At 39.1% G+C, this 27,309-nt stretch overlaps 1 protein-coding gene across 1 annotated transcript; it reads left to right on the top strand.

Moving 5' to 3' along the window:
- Positions 1–479: 479 nt before the first annotated feature.
- On the top strand, positions 480–12,492 carry LOC133998046 (poly(A) polymerase type 3-like). The gene is made up of 18 exons (XM_062437786.1): positions 480–670; positions 827–893; positions 1,031–1,112; positions 1,454–1,563; positions 1,659–1,712; positions 1,823–1,934; positions 2,045–2,134; positions 3,031–3,169; positions 3,660–3,732; positions 3,855–3,975; positions 4,503–4,587; positions 5,765–5,818; positions 6,034–6,153; positions 6,404–6,507; positions 6,599–6,867; positions 6,984–7,283; positions 7,473–7,559; positions 12,367–12,492. Exons 1-18 carry the CDS (start codon positions 480–482, stop codon positions 12,490–12,492), a joined length of 2,184 nt encoding a protein of 727 aa, XP_062293770.1.
- The last annotated feature ends 14,817 nt before the right edge of the window (positions 12,493–27,309 follow it).

The following is a 27,309-nucleotide window of genomic DNA, read 5'->3' as shown; positions in this document are numbered from 1 at the left end:
TATCCTCCTTGAATTTTCTACAATTTGACTTGTGATTGTGCATTGTTTGGGCTAGTATTGAAGTGTAATATCATGAGAGGAATGTGTGCATTTCACACTGGTAATTTATGACCAGTTTGTCACAGGTTAATGACAAGTTTGCATTAGGGCTGGGCATTATATGGTATTATGTCTGTATGTATGTAAGCATAGTCTTTTTCTGGTATAATGAGACTGTTCTAGCTGTTCTATTATTTGCCTTTACCCACTTAGTCATTATATCTAAATGAGGTCTACTGATGATTATTTATCAAATTTTCATTGTTTAAGTATTTTGTGAAAGTTCCAATAGTCATCCTTACAATATTGCTGGGATATCGATATCGAGGTATTTGGTCAAATATATCGTGATATTTGATTTTATCTATATCGCCCAGCCCTAGATTGCATGCCTGTTTTCTGTATTATGATTTTGCATGATAAGACTATAGTGCACCAACATGCAAATCCCCCATTTTAGTATATTTAAGGCACAGGCTCCATCATGTGAAGATATACCCAAGTGGTATGGGATTTCTGGTCCTATCAGTGAGGATTTTCCCAATGAGGCTGACCTGATGCAGACCAGAAAACTGTGTGACAGCCTCAAATCAAATGGTGTGTTTGAGGATGCCTTGGAGCTGCAGCACAGGTATGATACATTTTCACTGTTTTTTTACATGTTGTTTTCATATTGCAAATAATACAGATTGTAGAAGTTGGTGGATCACAGGTGGAGGGGGCCATGGTATGTGCTGTTTCAGAGCAAAGGCAATAGTTGAAAAAGCTCTTTGTGCTTTATTTGCAGAGAAAAGGTCTTGAAAAGACTGGAGTCCCTCTACAAGGAGTGGCTCACAGAACTGTGTGAAAAACAGGTAAGAAATTGTTGGTTACATTAAAAAAAAAAAATCTATATTGATATTTGTATATTTTCAAAAGCAATTGTATATATATATGGAGCTTGTTATTGTATGGATACTAGTACATATATGTTTTTTAAAATTCATTTCAGAACTTACCTGAATCTGTAACAGAGAATGTTGGAGGCAAGATCTTCCCATTTGGCTCCTTTCATCTGGGCGTGCACACTAAAGGTAATGCAAGAATACAGTGATAATAATAATAACAGTTTCTTTTCTTAACTGTGAGACCATGTTAGGACAGTTGCAACAGTGGCTCATGACCCTAATGAGGTTCATAATATGTGATCAAACTGCGTTCATTCAATATATGAAGAATATGAATATATGGCTCTGTTCTAAATTTGCAAGCAATCAATTTCTGATTGTCTTTTCTTGTTCAAGGGACACACAGCATAGTTGTATTCAGTTGTGGGCTGCCTCTTCTGAAATCACATGGGAAGATAATGGTCTAGAACAAAGTTAAACATTTAAACATGGTCTTTTTCTAACATGAATCTTGGCTGTTTCGACAGGTGCTGATATTGATGCCCTCTGTGTTGGACCTGGATTTGTTGAAAGAAAAGAATTCTTCACCTCTTTCTTTGAGAAACTGAAAGCACAAGAGGAAGTTGAAGACATACGGGTTAGTCATTTAAGTAATTCACTGTGCGTAAGTTAAAAGAGATTTCTCTCCCTATTGCAAGTGACTAACAATATTGCTGCTGTCACCGTCCTCAGGCCATTGAAGAGGCATACGTCCCCGTTATCAAACTGTCCTATGATGAAATTGAGGTAATTCAGCTAGAGAAATAATTAAAGTCTCTACTGCCTGCAGTGTGCCTCAAGGGAATTTTTTTTTGCATGTGTCCTAACAATTATTTTTTATTCCTATTATTCTTTAGATTGACTTGATCTTTGCTCAGGTGCCATTGAAAAGCATTACTGAAAATCTGGACCTCTGCAATAACAAGCTGTTGAAGGGCATAGACAAACGCTGTGTGAGGAGTCTCAATGGTAAGAAACAGCTGCTTCCAAATCCTATCAGTACCTGGCAGCTGCAGTAGTCAGTTTATTTTTGTGATGTATGACAGAGTTAATCTTTTATTTTATTCTGTTTTTTGTAGGCTACAGAGTTTCAGGGGAGATCCTTAGCCTTGTGCCTAACGTCCACAACTTCCGACTCACTCTGAGAGCCATTAAGCTGTGGGCTAAACGTGAGTTAAACACATTTGTTTAGCTTTCAACACTGCAAATAGATGGAAAGATTATTTTCAATCTTTCCCCTTACACAATAATCAAAGTCCCACTCCACCCAAAAATGTGTTTGACACCTAAAATATGTTTCCAAATTAATCTGCCAAAGGAGGAAATTTCCTCTGTGCTCACTGAGTTTAATCGTGGTCCAGTATGCAACGAACCCAAGTGTGATGTGGAACCTTGAAGCTTCCCGTGCACATCCACTGAGAATGGGTTTTTTTGGTGAAGGAGGAAACATCTTTTGCTCATCAGTTAAACTTTTGGAATGAAATATATTTGCATATTCCTCAATTTTGTTTTTTTGAATGAGGGAGAAGGAATAGATGGAATTTTGAAGTTTTTAATTACATAGGTGTTGTTACTTTTAAGCAAAAAAGCATAGTAGACATATTATTTGCAATTGTTCATGGCTCATATTGTCTTGAACATTTGCTACCAGGCAACAGCTCAATCACTAGGCAACGCACAGGTTTAGTGATCTTTACAGGTAGCATTTGTCTCTCTCAGAGAATCATCTCATATGCTGTTCAGGCAAAATTTAACATATCAAGTTAAAAAAAAAAGAAAACGTACCACTCATGCAGGCAGCTAATGAGGTCTTTTCGAAGTATTGTGGGTTTCCTGATTGTATATCTCTGTTATGCTGCATTGTGAGAAAAGCCAGTGGATTTGCTTTATTATCTGATATGCTTTACCCAATATTAGAATTCATTTCCCAACATAATTTCACACCATTTTTCAAGCAAAGATTGAAACTTCACTTAAAGTTATGTGACATAACTGTTGGCTATGGCAAATTAGAGCAGGGGGAACATTGTACACTGGAAATCTATTTTTCTTATTCTCCCTCCAGGCTGTAACATTTACTCCAACATGCTCGGCTTTTTGGGGGGTGTATCATGGGCCATACTGGTAGCCAGAATCTGTCAGCTCTACCCACATGCTACAGCATCCACCCTGGTGTTGAAATTCTTCAAGGTCTTCTCCAAATGGTGAGCTGTCTCAGAATTTATTTTAATCTTTTTAAATTAAAAACAAAATTGGCTTTACTAAAAGTCACTTGGCTATGAGATCCATTGTTGTCAGGGTGACCTTACTTGACCATAAGTGGGTTTAGTTTGTCTAATGTCTTGTTTCCATTAAATACAGAGTGTCTAGTAGAGCTTTTCTCAGACTCCATATTAAGTAATAAACAGTATGCACCTTCTACAATAACCATTTTCTCTGTATGTTGTTGTAATAAACATAAACGTTTTCCTGATTGGTCAGAAAAAAGCAGTTCATGTTACTTGGTACTTTTTTCTTAAGGTGAACCATATTTTGGCAATTAAATTATTGGCCACAGGGAGTTTTAAATTGTAGCTGTATTCTTAAACATTCTTAAAGAATGAAATTGAAAAAGATTTCGGGCAAAGCACACCCTTTAATGTACTGTTGGTTTTAGAGGATTTGTACTGAAAAATCTAGTCTTTTGTGTGTCAGGGAGTGGCCAATCCCTATTCTCTTGAAAGAAGTAAAGGACTACCACTTTGGCTTTCCTGTTTGGGACCCTAGGGTAAGGCCTCAGTATATTTTTTATTAGGATTTTTGACATAGAACCATATCAGTCAGTGAAATAATCAGATTTGCTCACATGAACAGGTAAGGTCAAAGTGCTGTGCTCTTCTGCATTTCCAGGTTAATGTGAGTGACTGCTGCCACCTGATGCCAATCATCACCCCGGCGTACCCACAGCAGAACTCCACAGTCAACGTGAGTCCCTCGACCCTTGCCATCATGAAGGAGGAGATGAAACGGGGTACGTAGTCACTCAGCTGATATCCACCACATGTTCACTAGTTTGCTCTAATGCAAACTCATTTGGTCAGGAATAGGTATTCAAACTTCGGTTACTGTGCTGTAATTTTGAATCAGATTAGCACAATTTAGCATAAATGGTAAATGGCCTGTACTTATATAGCGCCTTTCTAGTCTTTTCGACCACTCAAAGCACTTTACAATACATTTCATTCACCCCATTCACACACATTCATACACTGATGGCAGGAGCTACCACGCAGGGTGCCAACCTGCACATCAGGGGAAGCTAATCATTCATACACATTCATACACCGTTGGCACAGCAACGGGAGCAATTTGGGGTTAAGTGTCTTGCCCAAGGACACATCGACATGTGGACTGGAGGAGCCGGGAATCGAACCGCCAATCTTCCAATTGGTGGACGACCGCTCTACCTCCTGAGCCACAGCCGCCCAAACCAAAATAATTTTATATCTTGGTGTTTCGCTTTACACTCAAACAAGCTCTCCTTTCCCCTTTTCACAGGCCATGACATATGTGAAGAAGTACAGCAGAAAAAAGCACAGTGGTCCAAGCTATTTGAAACTCCAGACTTTTTTGAGAAGTACCAGTATGTATGAATGAACCTAAACAGTGGCATATTTTAAAACCCCAAAAGCTTTTAAAATGTTCTTGATAAAGTTATGAACTGCAGTTGTAAAATGTCCTGATTTCTCTTACCTTCACCTTATTGTGTATCCAGATCAAAAACAAAGGATTTAGTTTATAGATTGCGCTACGTATGCACTGTATTGTATGCAAGTCTTGATCTGAATTACATAGAGACTTGAATTCACTTGTGTGCCGTATGTATATTTACACATAGTGTTTTGATTTGTTGTTTAAGAAAAAAAAAAGTATGCTACTTAAGGCAGGGTCTTTTTACATTGGATTACATAACTGATATATGGTCATTGTAAACTGACCATGTTCTGTATCTAACTTGAATTGCTCAATGCCAAATGTTTCATGAATGTACCTCCATTTTTTTGCTGTTATTAACTTAAAATTTAGACTAAAGCCTTATTAAGTATTTAAGAAATTGTATTTAGACGAACTTCGATTTGTACTTTACTTTACTTGTTTAATGCCATTTTTGGAATGGAGATGCAGTTCAGGTTTTATTGTTTGATGTTATTAATTTAAAATATGGACATAAGTTTTTCTAGTACTTGAGGACCTGGATCATTTGTTTGTTGCTATGTATACTATTGGAGTTTTAAATCAGTTTTAAGCTCCTAATATGTGCTACCTGCCTTAGATTTATTGTTCCTGAACTTTTATTGTGAGACCAGTCTTGAACTTTTTATACATTTTTCTATATGGTCCTGTTTGAATAAATTAATTGTGTGTTCTGTCTCTCCTTTTTGCTTTGTTGAATCATTTTTTACATTTTTGGACACCATTATTATTAAGCAAATACAAGATTATCAGGTAGTGGGAGGCATGCTTATTGTGAGAAGTTGTGTACAGCTTCTGAGGTGTATTTTTAAAATTGTGGTGAGTTTTGAAATTAAAAACTCTAATGCATATTAAAATGGATATAATAACTAGAATTCCCTAGTGCTCAGTAATTTTACTCACTGCGGTGTTGACTGACCTGCTTTAAATATTGATCTGAAATTAATTGTAACTATTTCCGTTGGATACAACTGAAATTTATGATTAATGTAGTAAGATTCCAGCCTTTGTAGAAAGGTACCACACTGAGACGTCTGCTGCTGTTGCTCTGTCTCTCATGTTTCAAGGCATTACATTCTGTTGCAAGCAAGTGCGGCGACAGAGAAGCAGCATCTTGAATGGTGAGTACACAGAACAAAGAAAACGAGACGCCAAGTTTAAGTAAAACTGGAACAAATGTAGACATTTCTGTAGATGATCTCATATCTTTGGGGTGAGAATGCTACTTATTCATGCCTGTGCTGCTCTTTGAGGGAGAAAACAGTTTTAATATTTTATTTCCAGCGACTGTAGCGCTTTCCTCTTTCTGAAAATCATGTTTTGTTCGCTCCCTCAGGGTTGGCCTAGTCGAGTCTAAAATCAGACTCCTGGTGGGAACTCTGGAGAGAAACGAGCACATTTCTCTGGCCCATGTTAATCTACATCCCTTCGCTGGATCCAGGAATGCCAAAAACAAGTAAGTACACATGATTTTAAAGTTATATTTCAATTCTGGCAGGGAGGTCTCTTGGGCATTAGCCCCTAAGCGAATAGTTTTCATTTCTAATAGATGAACCTATTCTATTAACTGGTTCCTTTTTGTGAACTTATGCTATATATCCACTCTTGGTTAGTAGTAAAAAGTATTTTAAAAAGTGCTTCTTATATGGGAAGCTGAGTGTATTTTGGTGTGTCAACGTATTGACCTGTTTTTCTGTCTGTTTCAGGGAGGGGAGGAAGACAAAGTGGCTGATTGCAATCCTCTTTAAGGAGGTGTCTAAAAACCTGAAAATAGACCTGACCTATGACCTCCTGTCTTTCAGTGACACTGGTATGTTTTTTCTTATTATTTAACTAAGTAGAAATGGAGCAATGCGGTGTGAAAAAAATATGAATCATCTTTTCATTGTCTACTGTTGCAGTCCATAGTCAGGCAGAACGCTGCAAGATATATGAGGAAGGGATGACCATATCAGCCGCGTATGTGAAAAGGGAAAATCTTCACTGGGTGATGCCTAATGGCAAGCAAAAAAAGGTTTTCACACCAAAACCGACTCACACAGTGAGCAGTGAAACCTTGGCCACTGTGCCACCTAGTCACACACCACCTGTCAGCGCCGGCCAACAAGCCGCAGAGAGAAAAGCTTGGCCTCAGTCTGACATGCCAGCTGAGAACCTTAATGCTGACAAGGTGTGCCAAATCCTTCCATGCTGTGTCACTGAGACAAGTTGATCAATGTCTAATGTGAATATAACTGCACTGACCTAGATCAAGCTATGTTTAAGTATTTCTCTTGTTCTGTACAGGAATCAGTGTCAGGGACGAGCAGCTCACCTTCTCAAGGGTCCACACCCAGCAAACCCTCCTCACCCTCCACGGTCCCACGGGCCACCAAGAGACCTTCTTCTCCACATTCAGAAAATCCAGCTAAGAAGCTCAAAGAAGATATGGAATCAACTCCAGAGACCAAAGGCACCAGCACTAACAAGCCCACTACAGGTGTCTCACTCAGTGAAAGTCCATCTCCCACCTTGAGCCCACCAAGTGCCAAGAGACCTGCCACTTCTGAGCCTGAGACGCCTGCCAAGAAGTCCAAATTTGATCTGGTATGCTAAACGATCCTTGAAAAGTTTTCCTGTCAAGTTAATTACACACACTATTAAACAAGTCAGCTTTCAGTTGTACTGTTGCTATGAGAACCAAAAAGGAAAAGGCCAGTGAGCCAGGTGCAAAAATACTAGTCTAAAAATCTTATTGTGTCTCACCTCATTGTTTGTCTCTCTCTACCCTCTCAGAGTTCACCCACTGACGAACTGTCTGACATGCCACCCGGCCCCACCGAGCCTCTTACTTCCATGAAACGCACCATCAAACTCAAGCTCGTCAGGTATAGCACAGAATTAGGAATTGAAACCTCTCCTTAGTTTCCTCTAGCTCTTCACACCTCTTCTCTCTCCCACCTTGTCATGTCCTCCATATGACAGGACTCCTTACATACAGTATACATGTGCAGACTCATGAATGGCCTGCTGTGAGGCAGAGCTGGGTGAATGTCATATCTCTTACCGCAATGACACAGCAGTCACCACAAGAGGGCAATGAAGCCTTTCTGCTGGCCTTTTCCTAAGTTACTGAAGCAATGGATACAGACACATTGTTCAGACAAGTCATTTGGTGACAGAAAAACCTGGCGTGGATCAGAGTTAAAGTAGAATCTTTACCTTCAGTAATCCTCAATGGCTGCATCTTCAAGGGGAAAAAAGGATTTTGAATGCCAAATGTTTAATTTTCTCACCTCATTGTATTGATCTGGAGACTAGATAATGCTAGTGAGATGCTGATTCATAATTTAGAAAAGTATTTGTGAGGATGATCTATTGTGACATGCTTTCAAAAAAACATTAGCCTTTGCAGGAGGAAAACAGATCTTTTGTGTTTGTGTGTTGTTTGATTATCTTTCCTGGAAATGCTGTACCCGGAAGATAATGTTTATGTCAGTTGACCTCTGTGAGCTCTTTGCAGAGTGACGCTTTTAAGTAATCTGCTGTCTTTGATTAGCTGTAATTAATGACCATGGAGAAACAAACATCACTCATTATTGAATAGTAATTGTTTTTAGGCCTTTTTGGTTGAAGAGGATAATAGCAAGTATACTTAAGATTTGAGTGCCGCAAAAACCACACTCAATCTAATACCATTAATGACACAGGCTGTAGTGCAGACGACAACATGGAGTTTATGGATTATAGTATCTTTACCTTAGTTTTGTATTAAACAGTCCTCCACCACATGTACATCTGTAAATAACATCTTAAGTTGACTGTGTGTATGACAGAATGCTATCTTGCCTTATATGGTAGTTTCATATTTTTATGTGTTTTTGTATAGATTTCCACACTAATTCACAAATTCATTACTACACATAAGAGGGCAACAGGCTTCTTTAATATACCTGAGCCACTGCAGGTTCCCATCAAGATAGAGGCCATAATCCATGTGCCATAAATGGCCTGATAATGTGAAATGTTTATTTGAGTGCTGGTGGGAGAGCAGGAATTACAATTGACAAGTTCATGACCAGTTCATCCATTGTACTGTAATCTATACAACCGTCTTGTCTCTGTTGAATTTTGGAACATGCTATTAATTATATGATTTGTAAACATTCATGTAACATTTTGAATTTAAGGAGTATTTAAGAGGTTCAGATTTGTTTAAGCAGCATACTGCAAGCTTTCTTTATTGCTTTATTTATCTTCTTTATTGTGTTTTGTTGATGCACAGTACGTATCATTAGTTGGGTGGATTTGTGCCAGACGAGACATCCAGATACTCAGCTTAGGGAGCCGACTCATAACATGGCCTAGTTAAAGGTTTTTCTGTTGTTTGCATCCCAATCCGGTCAAAAATTCCCAAGATGTAGCTTGTAAGAGCGTGTATGTTGTTGCTAAGGAACAGTTTTTCCTGTGCCCCCAGTAGGTGGTCTCTTTATGAATATCATTACATATCCCAATTCAGGGGAGGCAAGACATCTTTATCCCTTCCAGACCATGTTTATCGCCATTTTCGCTCTTAAATTTAGGAGGGATGCTCATGCTCATATGTATGCTAACTCAGATTTTTAAACCTTTACATATTTACTGATAAATGCAGTTGTGCTGCAGAGTAATTGCCGATAAAAATGAGAAGCTGTATACTATATTTGTGTGTCTGTGTGGGAGAGAGGGGGCATACTAGGATTTAAAACTTTCAAATAGTTATCAAATAGGTTAAATGTCCATATCAAAAGCAAGCCATTTGTCTTACACAGCAGTAATGGCATACTTACATTTCCCTAATTAATCATGGACAACATTAGGACTTCATCCAGAGGTGTATCCACAGGAGGTCCAGTGTAGGGTATGGGGCTTCCCTATAGTTGTGGCCCCTCTTACTCCTGCCGCATGCACTCTGTGTGGGGTGGTGGCTCAGGGCATGGCCCCCTGTCTTCCTGCTGGGCCTTCCATCTGCTGTGGAGGTGGTTAGGTCCCCGGATTGATGGCAAGACAATGAGTTTATGACATGTGTCGCCGTGAGTGACAGAGGGTCTTGTCCCAACTGGGCCTCCTGACGACCACGAATCTCACATTTGTAGTCGGCACTATGCCAAGGCTAATGGGAGGAGTGATCCTCCTGCTGTGGAATGGGACTTGTAGTTTACAGCTGGCTGGTAATTCAGGACAAGGATCAAATCTCTGTGGCTTCTGTCTTAAGACTCTTTGGTGGAGGACTGGCATCAGTGAATGTAAGCGAGCCTTACAGTCTGTGTCTTTGTCTGAAATAATGATAATCTGTGTTAAAAGAATGTGTAGGCATCTATAGAGAGTAACCCTCTAACTTCTGATTTGTACATGAGTGCTGATAGTTGCTCTGCTGCCAGTGCCAGCCTATTACTCCGTCTCTTCTGAGAGACTTTATAAAGCCTTCTAAACTGGTCTCTGAAGTTACCCAGTTGACCCAGCAGTACTCTTCTCACACACCTGTCAACACGCTGTTTCTTTCCACTTTGGTGGGTCCAAGTTAAAAAGAAATCTCTTCCTTCATCTCCCACTCCTCTCCTCCTTGCCCAAAACAGGATGATAAAAGCTAGAGTTTCACATCTGAGCAACTGCAACAATGCTACTGTACCTTCAAAGGGAAGATGCCACATTGTGAGATGACAGGGTATTGATATGAAAGTGTTGTCTCCTTCCCGGGTGAGATCAGAGGAGGCCGGTAGATGTGTACTGTTATGTTGCACTGAGTGATCTGACCAGCGTGGTGGAGGAGAAGTGTCATGGCGGACATACTTTCTGGGATGTGTTCTTTCTTAGAAGAATTCAGCATAATGCGTTTGGCAAAGGCTTTCCAACTATCAGGATTTTTTTTTGTCTGCTCTTGACTTTGTTGATAATCAGATTTTGGTGCTAAAAATGATTAGTGATTCTTGGAAATGGTAATGTTTCTAGACAAAATATGGCTGATTTCAGGAAGGAAGGTTATAATAAAATACCAATGAAAATCTACTATAATATTATTCTTTTCTTTTTAGTACGTTTACATGATCTAACCTCAAAACCTCATAATGTATTCTTCCATTTATCATTTATAATATATAACCAGTGTAGTTGATCTGTACCTGCCATTTTTACGACATCAATTGTTGTAACATGCTGTTTCATGAACTTGTAGGTCTAACAACATTGTTTGTCCCTGTTTGTTTTGCAGGAGGTGTAATTGATTGAGTGCCACTGAAGATTATATTGTCACTCTCTCCCTCCTGACCAAGAGGAAAATATCATCCTCGATTACTAGCTATTGTTTGCACTTGTCTGTTTATTGTGGATTGTATTAAAAAAAACAAAAGGAAAAAGCTTAAACCCTGAATTGTGCATTGTCTATAACAAATTATGATTGTTGTGAACAAATTGAATCCCATGTTGTGGTATTGTGTTGTGATGTTGTCCTTTGAGCTGAGAAAAAACCTCTCTTAAAAAACTTGACTTAGGTAATGACAGTCTTATTAGGTTCATTTTTTAAAGTGACATTTCAATATTGCATGTCATATTCGATAAATAACCACAGGACACTTCATTACAGCAGCAACAAAAATCATAAGTGCAAAAAGAAAAGTTTGTTCTAAACCTGCATCTCCAACACCTGATCATCACAGGAACTACTTATTTGTTTCGTGCTAATGTTATTTTATGGAAGCGATTGATACCTTGGCCACATTAGTGTCTCCCAGGACTACTTTAAGTGTCAGTCTTTACAAATTAGAAAAGCCTACTGCACTTCCTGGCAGCAAGGAAAATGTCCCTTAACACTGACTCTGCCTAGCCCACTAAATATTTCTAAAGATGTAAGAAAATTGGATGTCCTCCATGTCAGCATCTGTCAATACTGACATTGAGTTGAACAAATTTCTAAAAGTTTATTTTTAAGTTAATGAGAATAATAGGAAAATATTTTTTAGCTTTATAATTCAGAAAGCTAAAATGTAGAATATTTGTAAAATGTAATTTGATTCATTAACACATCTTTATTGATATGGAATCACTTCTCATATGACTGAGAAAAATCCAATTTTTATTTATTATATTTTTTTTGTGTTGTTTTGGACAAGACTTGAAATGTAACTATTAATGATTGCGTGATTCAGTTGTGATTGTCAGGTGTCAGTCACCATCATCATTCAGTGTCCTGGAGAAAATTATGTACTTTCACTGTAAACATACAGAAAGTATTCACTTCAAACAATATGCAGAAAAACCTTGGCAAAAAACACACAGACACATTGATTGTTGTTTATTACCATATAATTTACTTAAAAACTGGTGCTATATTCAGATGCATCTCAAAACAGCGACCGACAAAGGGTGATGTTATTATATGTGATTGGCCAAGATTCTTAGTAACAAGCCTAAGAAATGTATTCTTTTAGCACGTGAAAGCCTCAAATACCATAACATTTTCACTTTAGCTCAGACCAAGTGTTTGACAGGAGTAAGGAAACATCATCATTAACTAGTCTACATGCTCTGCTTAAATAACTTCTTTCCCTCTTACTATTATTTTCAGCTAACTTTGCCACTAAGTTAAAAACCAATCTAGTCAAGTTAGCAAATGACTGCAGAGCAACTGAACTCAATGAAATTCTCACAATTTAAGAACAACCTAAAGGATCTATTTGAGGCCTTCGGACACCATAAGCACAACATGGAAGACCACCTGTTCCTCGATGGCACCCTGCCACTGCTCTCTGTCTGCCTGCTGTGGAGGCTAGCTACCCACTGATGAGGAATTAGAAAGTCATTAAGCAACACAAATAACAGGGTGGCCCAGTCACAGCCCACTCCAGACGACATTTATGTCTTCATTTATACACTCATGGGTAAAAACAAACTTTGTTCTTTGCTAATTACTGATCTTATTAATATTTTGAAATCAGGTTTCCTCTTTATGTATAAGCTTGTGTTTCATTTAATCCCATTTATGAGATAATTCTCTCTGTACAGAATCATAAAAAGCTCTGTGAGGTTGTACTTATTCACTGTGGTGCTCTGAGCTAAATGCTAATGTCAGAAAGCTAATATGATCACGATATTAACATGTTAAGCTGATAATCTATTTGCCATCTTAATTTTGTGTGTTAGTATGCTAACTTTGCCAATTAGTATAAAACAAAGCATAGTTGGCTGATGGGAAAACTCATGAACCAAAAGGGTGGTCAAATTACAAATTTGAGATGATGCTAAATAAAATGTCAGGAGATCAACAAAATTATTACCATATATCCACCAAATAATAGCAGTTGATCCAATAGTTGCTGAGACAGAAAACTACAAATATCTGAGTGGCGCAAGTGGAAAAGTGAGGGGGTCAACAAAGTCAGTAGGATTCATTGTTTGGAAATGATTTCTAGTGCCAGTTCGTCCAGTACAAATGTATTTCACTGGATAATTGAAAAGTCTGATTTGCTGGTGGTGCTAGATAAAAAGGGGATCACAAAAAGTATTGGATTCTACACTTAGGCACTTTTGACTGTACCAAATTTAAGTTAAATCTATTTTATAATTGTTGAAATATATCAGTCAGTGGTGGACTGACAGACTGACAGGTGACAGACCAGTCTTGGCACCCTTAGAGCTACGCCTCATCTAGCATGGATGAAATGAATACCTCCACTTCTTTGATATAAACAATTTGCTAGCTAGATATCGACATGACACGCCTCATTGGGTCATATGGAAAACTTATTTCTGTTTCCCAAGTGCCATCTGTCTTGTTCCCCTGTACAAGTGCTTGTGGTTCCTAATTAAGACATCAAATGAAGTTTGTCTCCACAGCTGGCAAGGCTGCTAACTCCAGAAGTTCATCAGAAGGGCAACAAGGCCTGATGTTTTCATTGACAGGTTAGGAGCAGCTCTAGCTGTGCTGGGACAGATACGCTTTGTATGGTAGGTGGGTCAGTGATTGGGACACTAGAAGAAATGTGCTGCAAGGAAAGGGATTGTGTTGGACTGGATAGGTGGCTAGTGAAAATCCTTGTCCAATTGTCAAAATAGTCCAATTCTTTCAAACCTCAACAACTGATCAGGGGTCCTGCACTTAAAAGGAAAGACAACTATATGCCAGAATTCAAACGGCTATTTCAGTGATTTTGGACACTCAACATCCACTACACAGACAAACTGGAAATCACAGCATCAGGTCTTGAATTGGTGATTTCATTACACTTCTAGGAGTTGGTCCACTGACTCTGGTGACAGACTCCATGGGCTCGTAGAGTATCCAAGATTTTGCATCCAAATGAGTTTTATCTTTCTGTAGGCCTTACAGCTGTGAATCATAAAATGTCTACATATCCCAGTAAAATCACCAAGGGGGCTGTCACAGTGGCCTTGCAGTTGTTCAATTATTTACCATTTATGGAGGAGCTCCAGGATTGGTCTCTGTTTGACATCAGTCTTGTCTCTCTGCTGTTCATCTAGGGATAGACTCATATTTACATTTTAAACTTAAGCTGGACAATGTAATTGAAATAGTACTTTTTTTTATATTTTTAAGGTTCATTTTCCCTTTAACTCAAATTCGGGGGCAACTCCATTAAAAGCAATGCTAATAATTATTTTTCTATTAACAGTGGATGGAATTACTAAATCTAATATGAAAGGGGTTGCTCATAGTGATAAATGATCACCAGACTCTCTTTCAGTGCTTTAAGTTCATTGTTTTAGCTTTACAACCCACAACTTTTGCAGGTTGTCAGCTGCTATAGCAGGTAGCTGTGTTTAGCAAAAAAGTTCTTAAACCCACTGCCCTGCATAAAACAGTACAAAGACAAAGTTAAAAACTAGCTGGTAATTTCTCAGGAGTTAATGGAGATCAACAAAGCTAAAGGGAGAGTGGAAATTGGACTTACATTTGTCAGGTGGCAAACATAATTCCAACTGAATGCTAATGTTGCTTCTTGTCTCCTGGATATGTAAATTGGCAAGTATGTTATTGTGTTTACAACACATCCTCTGGCCAAAAAAGACCCTTCTTGCTTAAGATTAACAAATGTGCTCATTCAAACTTTCATGGGCAAAATAAAGGTTTAAAAACAGTGTCTACATGCAATATGACAACCCTGTCTCCTAGAAATTAAGTAGCTACAACTAAATTGTTTTCCCAATCACGTGGCAAATGTAATCACTGCCTGGGTTATGTTCGTTTAAAAAAAATGAATGAATCAATGATGGTGTACAAAGGCAGGACTCTGAGATTTGCATCAGATAAATACAGTGAAACTGGGCTAGCTTGGAGCTGGTGATTGGTAACAACAGTCAAGTCTGAATTTGCAGCTAAAGTGGGGCTTTAGACCTCACTGCTTGAGCAAGATGATAGTTCAGTATATCAGTAGTAGAATCTGTGATTGATATGAACTGCATGTCCAGTAACTTCACCAGACTGTGTCTGATCACTATGTGATGAATGTCTGTTTCACTGAGGCCCTCAAATGCATCAAGTGCATTAAAGCCCAATTCTGCTTGAGAGGTCAAGGCATATGGGAATCTGACAGATATCATGAACACGGCTATAACTCGTATCTTTTATACTTAAATTGTGGCACTATAGTGCATTGTACTTTGAGAGTTACCCCAAGGCTCACTAGCTGTGTGAGTCATTGACACACCAATGACTCTGACTGCACAGTCAATTACCCATCTACCTTTCATGGGCCAGGAGTAGAAGACAGGGAATGAGTTCATCCATGCATTCAACCTACGGCAGCTATGTCTCCACCAGAGGTGAAACCCATATGCAGACGGAAGAGACAAGAGGATATTGGGTTAGTTTTTTTTTCTATGTGGGGAATAAAGGTTAATAACAGTCCTTTTCTGTGTCATATTTGACATGACCAGTCATCGCAGTAATTACAATCATTACACTCCAAAGGATGTCTAGTTATCCCTCTTAAACACAGCTCGCACAAAGGAAATCAATTATTCAATCAGAGCTCTCCCATTCATCCCTGCCTGAGTTCACTTAATTTTGGGCCTGGGTGAATCTGCCGCAAATAAACCCCACGACCAGAGAAGAAAAGACGAACAGGCCCCTAATTTGTACCCTTTCAGGCGGTCAATCACTTTTCAAAGGAATGCAAGCTTATTCTGACAATCAGGCCGACGTGAATGGGAATGGGTTTCATCTGCTACTTTACATAAGTTATCTGGTGATAAAGAGGGCAGAAGAAGGGGAGGGGGGCTTTCTGTCGACAAGTGCAGCCTGTGGCCCCCACCACTGTTACTCTCAGCCCCCTCTCTGCTTTCTCTCATCCCCCTTTCACCTCATCTCTCACCCATCCTCCGCTCCTCATCTTGCCCGTGCCCACTAGGATTGGCAGCATGTAATTTAAGAGCATGGGCACAAAGACCAAATGCCAAGCCCATAATGGTAGCTGGATGTGTACTGATTTAAATGGGCTTCTCTGCTCAGGGCCCAGGGCCTGTAATTAAGATCACTGGGACAAAGGAGAGGAGACAGTCTCACAATGCAGTCAGGACCTGGTTGAAGAAGAGAGAGAAAAAATATCAGCTCCTTGCACCCAAAAATGGAAAATAAGTTGCCTTTTTTAAATGGACATTTAAGTAGTTGCAAAGGAAAGTTAAAGTGAGTGAACAGACATGCCTACAAATGCTATCTATTTGTTGTCACTTCGCAGTGATGATCTGATGAATTTACTTTCCAATGATGTCGATTCATTAGGATGAAAATTTGGATGCAGTTGAAATTAGTCCCAGATAACTTTCAAGGATCCACCACAGTACATGCATCTCTTTGATTGCTTATGGAGTCTGACACACTGCAAAGAGCAGCTTAACTTCAGAGAGAATTACTATTACCAAGTACTGGCTCCATCAGCATTCCTGTAGGGGTATTTGATCAATCTGAATGATGAAAAGACTATAAGAGAGGCCTTCATATCCGGATGGAGGGCTGGAAGTCTCGTCCTCCATATCCATACACCCTCCATCACTCTCTCCTGAGCGTTTTTTGTTCCCGAGGACACACTCTAGCTCCTAGTGCTCTGGGTGGTTGTGTGTTCAGACCTTTTTCCGTTTAATTAGATTTGTTAAAACAATTTTTGGAGTGCTTTATTCGGTAAAAGCTCTCAGGGGTTAATATCCGCAGAACACTTCTGTTCAGCTTCTTTTCACCAATGGAGCATAAATTATTTAAATTATTCAGAATTGTGCGACCTTTTATCTCACCCCCTTTGAAGGCAGCAAATTAAAAATGCAAATGGACTAACTAATTAATATGCAAATGTATTCATTCCCAGTTAACAATTAGCAATTAAACCTGCAGTGTCTAGAAAGAGCACTGACAAAATTAGCAACTTATTTTTTCATTTAAAAAATAGTCAGTCCGGGGAAAAAAATGATTGATGAAATGACTTTTACTGACAACCACCTGCCTTGATATAAACAAAATTAATAGGATGTCATGTAGGAGACACAGAAATCAGAGTAGAGTCATGTCACAAACAACAAAAATGTATGTCATTTTGTCATGGTTTGGTTCCAAGATTTGTATATTTCATAACTCAATCAAACGTTAATTGAAACATGAAAGTCTGCAAGGGATTCTCTGTTTGTACTCCTGCCTTGCAGACAAAAAGCACGGCAGGAGTACTGAGTTACTGCAGCATTGCATAACAAAAAATTAATGGCAGATATTTGTTTTTATAGCCATGGTCAGATATCCAGAACAGAAAAAGACCAGCAAGAGACCATATAACATCCAAGAGCTGTCAAACTGTTTCCTATTTCCTTCAACACGCTCAAATGCAATCTTACACTTCACACTATCTACTATATTACACCTTATGATACCTAATGTTATAAACTCGACATCAATCATGCATGCCAAGCCTCGACTGTCTCTCCACTGTCTGAATTCAACCACATCCAGATCCTTTGATGTGATAGCGGGAAGGTGCGGGGGCCGGGAGGCGTGAACTGCACCTCCTTGTAAAGGTTATCTGTGATACACAGACCCGGGGGCACCTGCCTCATGCAGAGTTCATGCACGTCGCTGCTATTCAGGCGAGAACATACAAAGTGATGTATGTGTGGAGATCACTGTCAGCTATGGAGCTATGACAATAGAGGTCAGTCAGTCAGTCAATCAGGGAAACAGGAAGCAAGGGGAAAGAGAACAAGAAAGATTTGTCTTTTTTTCTTTTTTATTAACATCCCCTGCTCATATACTAATAATCACTGTCAGTGTTCGACTTGATCTCTTTTCAACCTGCAACTTCTGCCAGAGGGCTCAGCAACATGATCATCACCTTTCAACAAATGCTCAGTGATTGCTGTGCCTTTAAACACGATTCTTGTGTTTCATTAACTTGCATTAAGTGCCCACGTCCCCTGATGCTTGAATGTTATATTGCCAAAGAAGGTTCATATTTTATGTATCGCAGTTTAATATTGTTTTTGAATATTTGCAGTGCCTTTAGGCCTGGCTTGCAGTCATGTTATGCTCTTTAATTTCTCTTCGGAATTGATTTTCTATTGCTAGGAGTGACGTTTGATTAAAAACATTTCCTTGCATAAAAATGTAAACGAACACGAAGTTATTCTCCATACCACAGCTGTTTGCTACAATATCTTTAGATTACACTCACATATTTATTTAATGTACTCCTTAATTTAATTGTTTCTTGTTTATATTGCACAATCTGAGTTAGAGTGCGAGCCATTCAAGAACACCTCACCTTACTGACCGTTTATGCCTATGACACCCTGCAGCTCTAATTTATTAACTGCTTTTCATATACATTATGGTAATATACTTGCAAACAGTAGGCGATTTGAGGGGGAATGAGGAGGGGTGTCATCCCCATTATTAGTAAAATGGCCAAAATGCATCCCCTTTTTAACCAGCCACCCAATCCCCTAGCAGCAGAGGGAGTGTGTGGCCAGAAGGGTTGCTTAGTTAAATATGTTAGTCTAGTCTGCCTGACTCATTGAGCTTTATCTATTTGAGGTTTATGCAAGTTATAATCTATGGCCCCAATGGTTCTGAAATATCAGTAGGCTAACTGTGCTGTGTATGGATAAATCCATGGCGCTATCCGTGGTTCTGAAGTAGCAGACAGATTTGCGTTTTTTTTTTCCCTCTATCCTGCCCCTCTGTCAGTTTTGTCTCGGATCTTTATCGTTCTCTAAACTATAGACTATATCTGAATTTTATACTTTATTGTAGCATATATAATCTATATACTATGGAGTAGTGTTAACCTTCACGATCGAAGTGACAAATAGCAATGTGTAGTTGTGGGGTGCTCCCATTGGGCCATCCCTGTTAAAAATTAACAAATCACCGACTGCTAGCAACTGCATAATTACTGCACTCGACACAAGACACTCCACATGCATCTCTTTATCCGCTCACTCATGGAATAAATAGAACTAAAACACAAGAAATGCAGCAAAGAGCCTCTTTCAAGCAAATAGGCTGGGGGTGGGGTAGATAATTAATTCTGAGATTAATGTACTGTAGCAGTGGTGTGTTATTAAAACGCTATTTTTAAATTACAGCTCAGAAAGCACCCCCTTGGGATTAAGAGTGTTAGCCACTGATCTCTGCTTAAGTTATGGGTGGAAAGGAGAGGGGGGGTCTATTTTACATGCCCAGGTCCCATCTTATGGCTCATGCTGTGGGCTGACACTGAGAATCTTTTTGGTGTTTGCTCGCCTCAGTGACTCACTGAAAAAGCCTTTAGTCCCTTTATCAATGGAGTTAGAACTTATACTTTTCAATAAGTATTTAGTGTGATAGGCGAGGTTCACTGCTGGCTTGCAAGTGGCATTTGATTAATGGATCTTGCTGTGTCTATTGTAATACACTTGTTTTCAGATCAGGGGATTGTTGGAAGGTTGTTGGAAGATAGATGACAGATTTTGGGGTAATATGCCAGTTAAAAGGTATACAACTCTGACAGCTTAAGGCTTAAAGGATGAGGCAAGTTTATCACATCTTGTTCTTATTTTTGTTTTGTTGTTTGTTTTGGATAAGTTTTAGAGTTTTTATTTGTTATGGTAACATTGTACACACCAAGGTAATGGCACTGATATCTCTAACCATGGCAACATCACTACAATGAAGAGGTACCAAAAAATTACAGCACCTGGACTATAAGACTGGTTGTAAACAAGCCAGTTTAGCTGGTTAATCACATGATCTTAAAGTTAAACTAAAAGTGAGCACACATGAAATGTCCGTACCACCACAGACAGTTTGGGGAATAGTCATACTGTTTGCCTTTTGTTCCTCCTCAAAACCGTTTGGCTAACCTAGAGGTTTATTGAAAGCAGTATTATTTATTTATTTATTTATTTTCTGCCCTCTTAAGGACCATGGAGTAGCCTAAAATAGCATCACTGACATATTATCACCTTATAAAGTTGTTATGGCACACATGTAAGCAAACATCCAGCAGGCATGAAGCTTCTGGCCACTTGACAAAATATTAAGTTGAACTGGGCACTAACATTGTCTTTCTGCTGTTTGGTGTTGGAGAGAACCAAGAGTTGGAGTTGGAAACTAAAACAATGAGCTGAGAGACACTAGGTTTGTCACTATGAGTAACACATGTATAAACAAAATTAGATTATATTGATGAATGCAGTTTTAAAACCAATATAAATTTCGGAGTTCTTGCGCTCCCTGCCCCATGAGTTATTTTTAGAGTTGCCCTTTTCCCAGATCTTAGCAATTAACTTGGGGAATAAAAATGTTTATATTACCATTGGATGATGGTCAAGACTACAAAAACAAGATCCAAGTTGCAATAAACTGAAATTACACTTAAGCATAAAAATAGCAATGAATGTTAAAATATGCTTGCAGTTAACAAAGTACAGGTGACAGCAAGACTCAAGTTTTTGCATCATTCTCTTTCTCATGTGCTTACCATGGGATGATAAAGTGTTAATAGCACTTGAATTTCTAATAAAAAAAAAAGGCTGTGGTGCCATCTGCATGAGATGACCACAACATGACAGGAAGAATATTGGTGTCCTTATGTATGTGTTTGTCAGACCCATGTTTGTGTTTGTGTGCCTGTGTTATGTTCTGTTTTTAACATTGGCAGTGAGTGCTTTGCACCTGTGGCTGCTGGCAGACCATCCGGTGTGTTGCAGCTCCGGAGGGACCTTAAAGCCCATCGCAGTGGGAGAGAGGAGTCTGTCCTGCTAACCGTAATTAGCATAGGCCTGTTGATTCAATGATAATGAGGGAGTTCATTAGTGCCACGCTAATTGCTGCCTACTTCACCACTACCGCCGTCGCCGCCATGCCAGCCCCCAAACAACCTGCTCTCCAAAAAAGTTTTCCCATCTATCACATCAGAGATGAGAAAAAAACATAAAAATCAGTAACTGCTCTAGAAATTGGACTGAGAGCAGATGGAAGATTGTGTTTGGATTAGTTTTGACTTATTTTAATATCTGTGTAAAAAAGAGAAGGGAAGACAAACAGCAGGAAGGGAGAACAATTTCATTCTGATGAGCAGTAAGAACCTTCTGCACAGGGGCAGATGCATGCAGGTAGGACAGTTTTGTCCATGGACATGACGGGGGTTCAAAAGCTAATTGCTAGAACAAGCAAACAAGAAAAAAAAACAGTGTGCTTGCTGATTCAGCTGAAACACAACCTCACCTGCACTTGTGTTATATAACCACTGTGTCAAAGGCACACATTGCAACTATCAGAACCAAGTTAAGTTGCCTTACATATTTAATATGAAGTCTGTGCAATAATTTAACAAAAATCTATGTACAAAATAAAATAAAACAAAGACAATAACACCACAATAGAAAATAGTGTGGTTACAACTAACACACAATAAACTAATGTAGATAAATCAAGTTAAGCATCCCATCTGATACAATAAGCCAAATTTAAATAATGCATTGCTTTGCTATCTTTCAAAATGCGGCATATGTTAAAGGGATGCTATCAGAGAAAAATCTTCATTGAAAATATGGAAATTTAAATTCAAAATGGAATTTCAAGTTGCAGTTTAACTACTGTACAGTTCTTTTTAAACATGCAAATGTAAAACTGTAATGCACACATAACCAACTAACACACATACTCAGCACTGCCACTTACCACCTAAAGCCATTGTGCTCATGTCTGTGTTTGCAGATCTGTGCTAATTGCTCTTCAAAGCTGACTGATGTGTCATTAAATTATGTCAGTCCACATAAATGTTCCCTGAGTTCCCTGTATAAATGTATTGTACTATATGCTGAGACCTTTTTTCTTTGGTGTTTTTAGCCTCTCATTTGTTCCAATCTACATCTGACATCGACAAAAGCTCTATATTACCCATTCAGACCGACACATTGACCTGGGTTAAACTCATGTCAGGGGTCGATCTGTATGGGTGTACCCCTGACATCATATAGTATGTTATCTGACACTTCTCTTGACCTGAGTCAGATGTGGGTCTGATACGGATGGATTTTTGCATTAATGGAGTCCTCGACACAGGTTGCCATTCTGATGTTAAACATCTACCACAAATAAACTCAGCTCCCCACCTCAGTCTTGATTGAAGCTGATTGTAGATTAATTATTGCACTATAATTATACATTAATTGTTGCTCTAATGTTTAATAAGATGGTTGCACGAGGAACATAAATCCTAATAAATAGTGATGTTTTGTAAATGATGCCAGTAGTGGGAAGTCCTCCCTTTAATAAATCACAATGTATGGTATCCTACATACTTAAAATAAATAAATAAATAAGTAAGTAAATAAATAAAGTAACTACCCAAAGAGACCAAGCCCACCGGAACAGCACCAGGGTGTTTGAATGTCTCTATTTGCTCTTGGATAGTAGATACTGCACCTGTTAATGGCAATCTTTTGCCATGATCCATCTGGCAGTTCCACTGGTGTATGTGGAACAGGTTCAGGCTTTGCCATTTTGTCATTGAATTGACATGACACACATAAAATTGTCATAGTACACATTTGTTCATTTGTGGCCATCAATCTAGCAATGCAGACTCTGCTTAGTTCGCTACATTCCCTGGTGCCCCTCATGTGCTAAGTCTAAGTCTCTGGATCACAGCATTCAGAGCCTCTCATGACAAGTACATTATCTACAGCCAGTTCATCTTGTACATCAAATTATGGAGCAAGTTCATTTGTCACATTTTTTCTACAGTTGATACTCAGCTGATCAGTCTCTTAATCTCAGTAAAGATGGACTCAGTCTTGGCGGTCTGTTTGACCTTCAGTTCTGTAGATTCCCTTAGTGTTGCACATAGCGGTTCAACAACAGTAGAGAAGTAAACTTATTGCTCCTTGATGAAAGGCCCAGGAAGAATCACAGGGAAGATGTACCATGTGGGGAAAGTTTATTGGCCACTGCACTGACCCGAACTTGATCCGGGTGAAGTCCATTTTTGGATATGCTGTGGCCATAGTGTCTTGAAAGGCCTTAATACACATATGCAGTGCAACAATTAAATCTTGCCGTAGAAGAGTAGTACATGACTTAACCAATACGAATGAGCCTGTAGATGAATGTCCACCACGAGTTACTGTGGCATTCACTTGTACAGAACATAGGATGTTATCCTGCACAGCATCAGCATCAGCATCAGTATCAGTCATGTAAAGCACAGTCAGTTCATTTATCTGTACCTCACGTACATTCTCTTAACTCGATTGGCAAACTTTGGAAAAATGTCCAACTTTTCAGCAAAAAGTTGCATGTTACTGGAGAAGCACTGCATGCTTCCTAATAAGCATCAATAACGTTCATGCATTTATAAAACATTTTTAGCCAAGTAGGGAAAGAAGTAGCTGGTTTGCCTGGGCAGGGCATGAACAGTGCAGGTGAAATCAGAAACGGCCATCCTCATTGCCAAAATCTACTATCCTACACTTGTGAAAAAATAAAAAATAAAGTAACTAGCAGGAGAGATGGACACTGTGCCTCACTTCCTCTTTTATTTTCCTCATCTCCTTTCAACATCGCAACATAATGTAACATGTCCTTTTGCACCTGCAGGCTGTTTCTTACTGCAACAACACAACAAAACACAATACCCCAATGCAGTGATGGGGACTCTGTAGGAGATGCCATCAGATCAGATAAACCAAGGTCCCCACTTACTGTAATCTTTAAAGATCCCATGGCATGAATTGCAAAGAGAAGGGGTGTCCTGGCAAAATTCCCAACCTGGCTGTCTTCATCTGGCCAACGAATCATTGGCCTCAACGGTTCCCTCCCTCTCCATCTAAAGCTGATGTGTGGTGAATGTTCTGTCGATAAATGGCTGCTGTGCCTCACCCAGGTGGGTGCCACACATTGGTAGTGTTGAGGTGAGTTTCCCCTAGTCATCGTGAAACGCTTTGGGTATCAAGATAAAGTGCTATATAAATGTAATCCATTATTAATAAATTGGCTCCAGATTGTTGACTGTGCCAACATGTGCCTTCATCAGACTACAAACAATTTACATTTTTATAGATGTCAGATGTGATGTCTTGCTGGGCAATGACAAATGTGGAAATGCTATTGCAAACCTGGGCTGTAACCATGTATTATGTAAATAGCGTTGACATGGGTTTGACCAGTGTCCAACAGTCCGATATGAATGTGTCCAATGTGGGTTAAACATGTATCACTAGACCCACATCATACATGTTTCTCCTGTCTTAAAGTAGTATGTTATCCCTAGCTAAGCTGGAAAACATCTGAGTATGCCACAAAGCAATCTCCTTTTGTGCAAAAAAGTAATCAACCAGATTTCCCACTAAAGCTACTGGCTCACAATAAAACACTTGTGGCTTTCAGCTTATTGTTTTGCTGCTATGGTCCACAACATTACTATTTTGGCTCAGTCTCATCAATCTCTTTTCCAGCAGCAACTGCTTTTGGTGGAAAAACCTCTAAGAATCCCCCTGTACACTAACTTCTCAAGCACCAAACAACAAACAGTTAAAGTTAGTGATTTGCTGGTGAACAAAGTGGAGCATTTAAAGGGCAAGGTTTTATCCTCAGAAAGTGGTGGTGGAGACCAAAAGAGAACTAAAAGCAGAGTATTGGACATACATTCAAAAAGCAACTATCCCAAGCAGACACTTAATGTGTCTGCTCACAGAATAATTTGCTTGATTGTTTGTTAACACTCTTGCCATATCGACCTTATATGGTTATATTTTGTCAATGTTTTGTTTCCAGCATGTGCTGTCCCCAATTGATGAAAAAATCTATTAATGCAAGTTTTATACACTATTGTGTCAATATTAGTGGGAAGCATAGTATATTTGAGTTAAAAATGGAAGGTTTTTCCACAGCTGCCAATCTGAAGTGGTTAGCCTTCAAGATGCTTTATTACGTTTAAACAGATGAAATTTCTACAATCACCGCTCAGATGCTTTGTAAAGAAATGGAAACAATTCTTTGAAAACTTTCCTCCTAATTGTTGTAAAGCTTAAATCACTGATGCAGTCTGCAGCTTCTGGTTCCCAGAGAGTACTTCATATTCAACCGGGGAATGGCAGAATGGATGGATGGAGGATGAAGGGATGACAAACCAGTCCGAAAGTGCCATGGTAATATCCGTCAGTGTTGTGTATTTCTACATAACAAGTGTCCATCCACGAGGCAATCTCACCTCAAGAGAGTGATCTGTCTCTCCTTTCCCCTCGCTAAGAGGCTGGGGCTTTATCAGTGAGGCCATGATGAATTCTCAGCAGACACCCACTCCGTATGGGCCCTGAGTGAGCATGCATTTAAATGAACCCTCTCTTTCTCTGCATCGTACTACACAAGGATTTCTAAACTCACTCTCTTGTCAAGCACTACATCAAACACAATAACAACAGTCGTCCTCGCCCTCCTTCATCCCCTCCCGTTTCTACCTTTTTCTTTAAGTCATTTTCTTCTCTGACATTTTTCTTTCTTGGTCCACATCACCAAAGACTCTTTTCATCTGCTTTTCATGATGGACTCATCTACATTTTTAAAGCAACTTATGTCATATCCGAGTTTGTTGCTGCTCTAAATCAAACCACAAAGACTCGTAAGGCATCATTCTTAAGCACCTTGTCTCTGGTCTTTTTTCTACTCCCCTGGTTTTGAACCAGAAGGTGAGAGGCAGGATTCTGGTGATCAGAGCATCAAAGCTGCCAGTCAGCCCCGAGGCAGGTGTATCATTCCTGGGATGATTTACAGTGCTATGAGACCCCCTTTTTCCATGGCCATTGCTGTTTAAGGCAAATAACATTAACCAATGGTCCAATTACTGTGAGAATATCCTGTTCTTTCCTGGTCTGCATTGTTTAGTCCTGTTGAATCAAACTGGTTCATCCTCTGCCCTGATTTGGGCTGATCTGAACTCAGAAATCATACTCAGGAAATGTATTCTGGAGAGGTTCCTAGGCGTACTTTGCAAGTTTATGCTTAACGGATCCCGTGGCCAGGTGTGCTTTGTATACAGGATTGTGGATGAGCAAAATCAGTTGCTAGCAGCTAGCCGGAGAATGAATTGAACTTGAACTAGTGCAATGAAGGACGTTGCATTCTTAATAGTTGGACTTTCGTATTCTTTTTAGGTGAAAATGCAACAACTTTACCAACTCATTCACTAAGTGAAGTCTGAAGTCTTTGGAGGAGGTATTTCCTAGAACTAGGGGTTTTAGGAGCCATTAGCCAGATTTAATTGTTTATTAGCAGTGCTGTTACTTAAAAAATATGTCATCAATTATTCATTACAAATTACTCATGAGCAACAGCAAATATAATTAGTTACATTTCTTTACTATTGTTACTCAGCTTTGCTCGGTCAAAGGTGCCTTTTAAAAAACTTAAAACCCTCCACCCACCAGTAGCTAACCTAGCATTAGCCCTAGGCCTCCAGCCTTCCTATCCTCACAGTGAAGCTGACAATTCGCTTAACATCCAACTCTAAACCAGGTAAGTTTTTAATGTAGGCTTACCAGTCATTAGTAAGACAACTAAGATGATAAAACATTGAGTTAAATATGACATCATTGGAGTTACAGGGATTACATTTAATTCTATAGCTATCAGTGACTGTAACGTAATTAGTTAATTTGTAATTAGTTTCTAATTGTAATCTCTTACACTAATTGTTAGGGAAAAGTAATCATATAGCACTGTTACTAAATATAGATTTTTTTTTTTTTAAAAGTGCTGATTGTAATTAACAAGGTTACACTTGTGAACTGCTAAGGTTAGGGTTAAGGTTAGGGTTAGGTTGGGTAAGGTTTCTACTATGGTCTCTCTTGGTCTCTATGGTCTTTCTTGTTTACTGATTCAGCACATGAAAACTGGTTTTGGTAGCTCTACCTCCAGCCACTGGAAAACAATCACTTTACACCACGTTTGGATTTTCTTCAATTAAACCACTGAAGTCAATGTTTCACAGGAAATTGAGGAAACTTCCAGAAAACGTGCAGTAATTATTCATAATCCCAACAATTTGAGTACAACCACCTCATTTGGCTCAGTAATTTTGTCTTTTCTGAAATTTTCTTGCATACATTTGCACATTAATGT

This window comes from Scomber scombrus, chromosome 17 (genome assembly GCF_963691925.1).
Source record: "Scomber scombrus chromosome 17, fScoSco1.1, whole genome shotgun sequence".
NCBI classification, from domain to species: Eukaryota; Metazoa; Chordata; class Actinopteri; order Scombriformes; family Scombridae; genus Scomber; species Scomber scombrus.
Note: the sequence above shows the minus strand (reverse complement) of the source record. Positions and strands in the feature narration are given on the sequence as shown.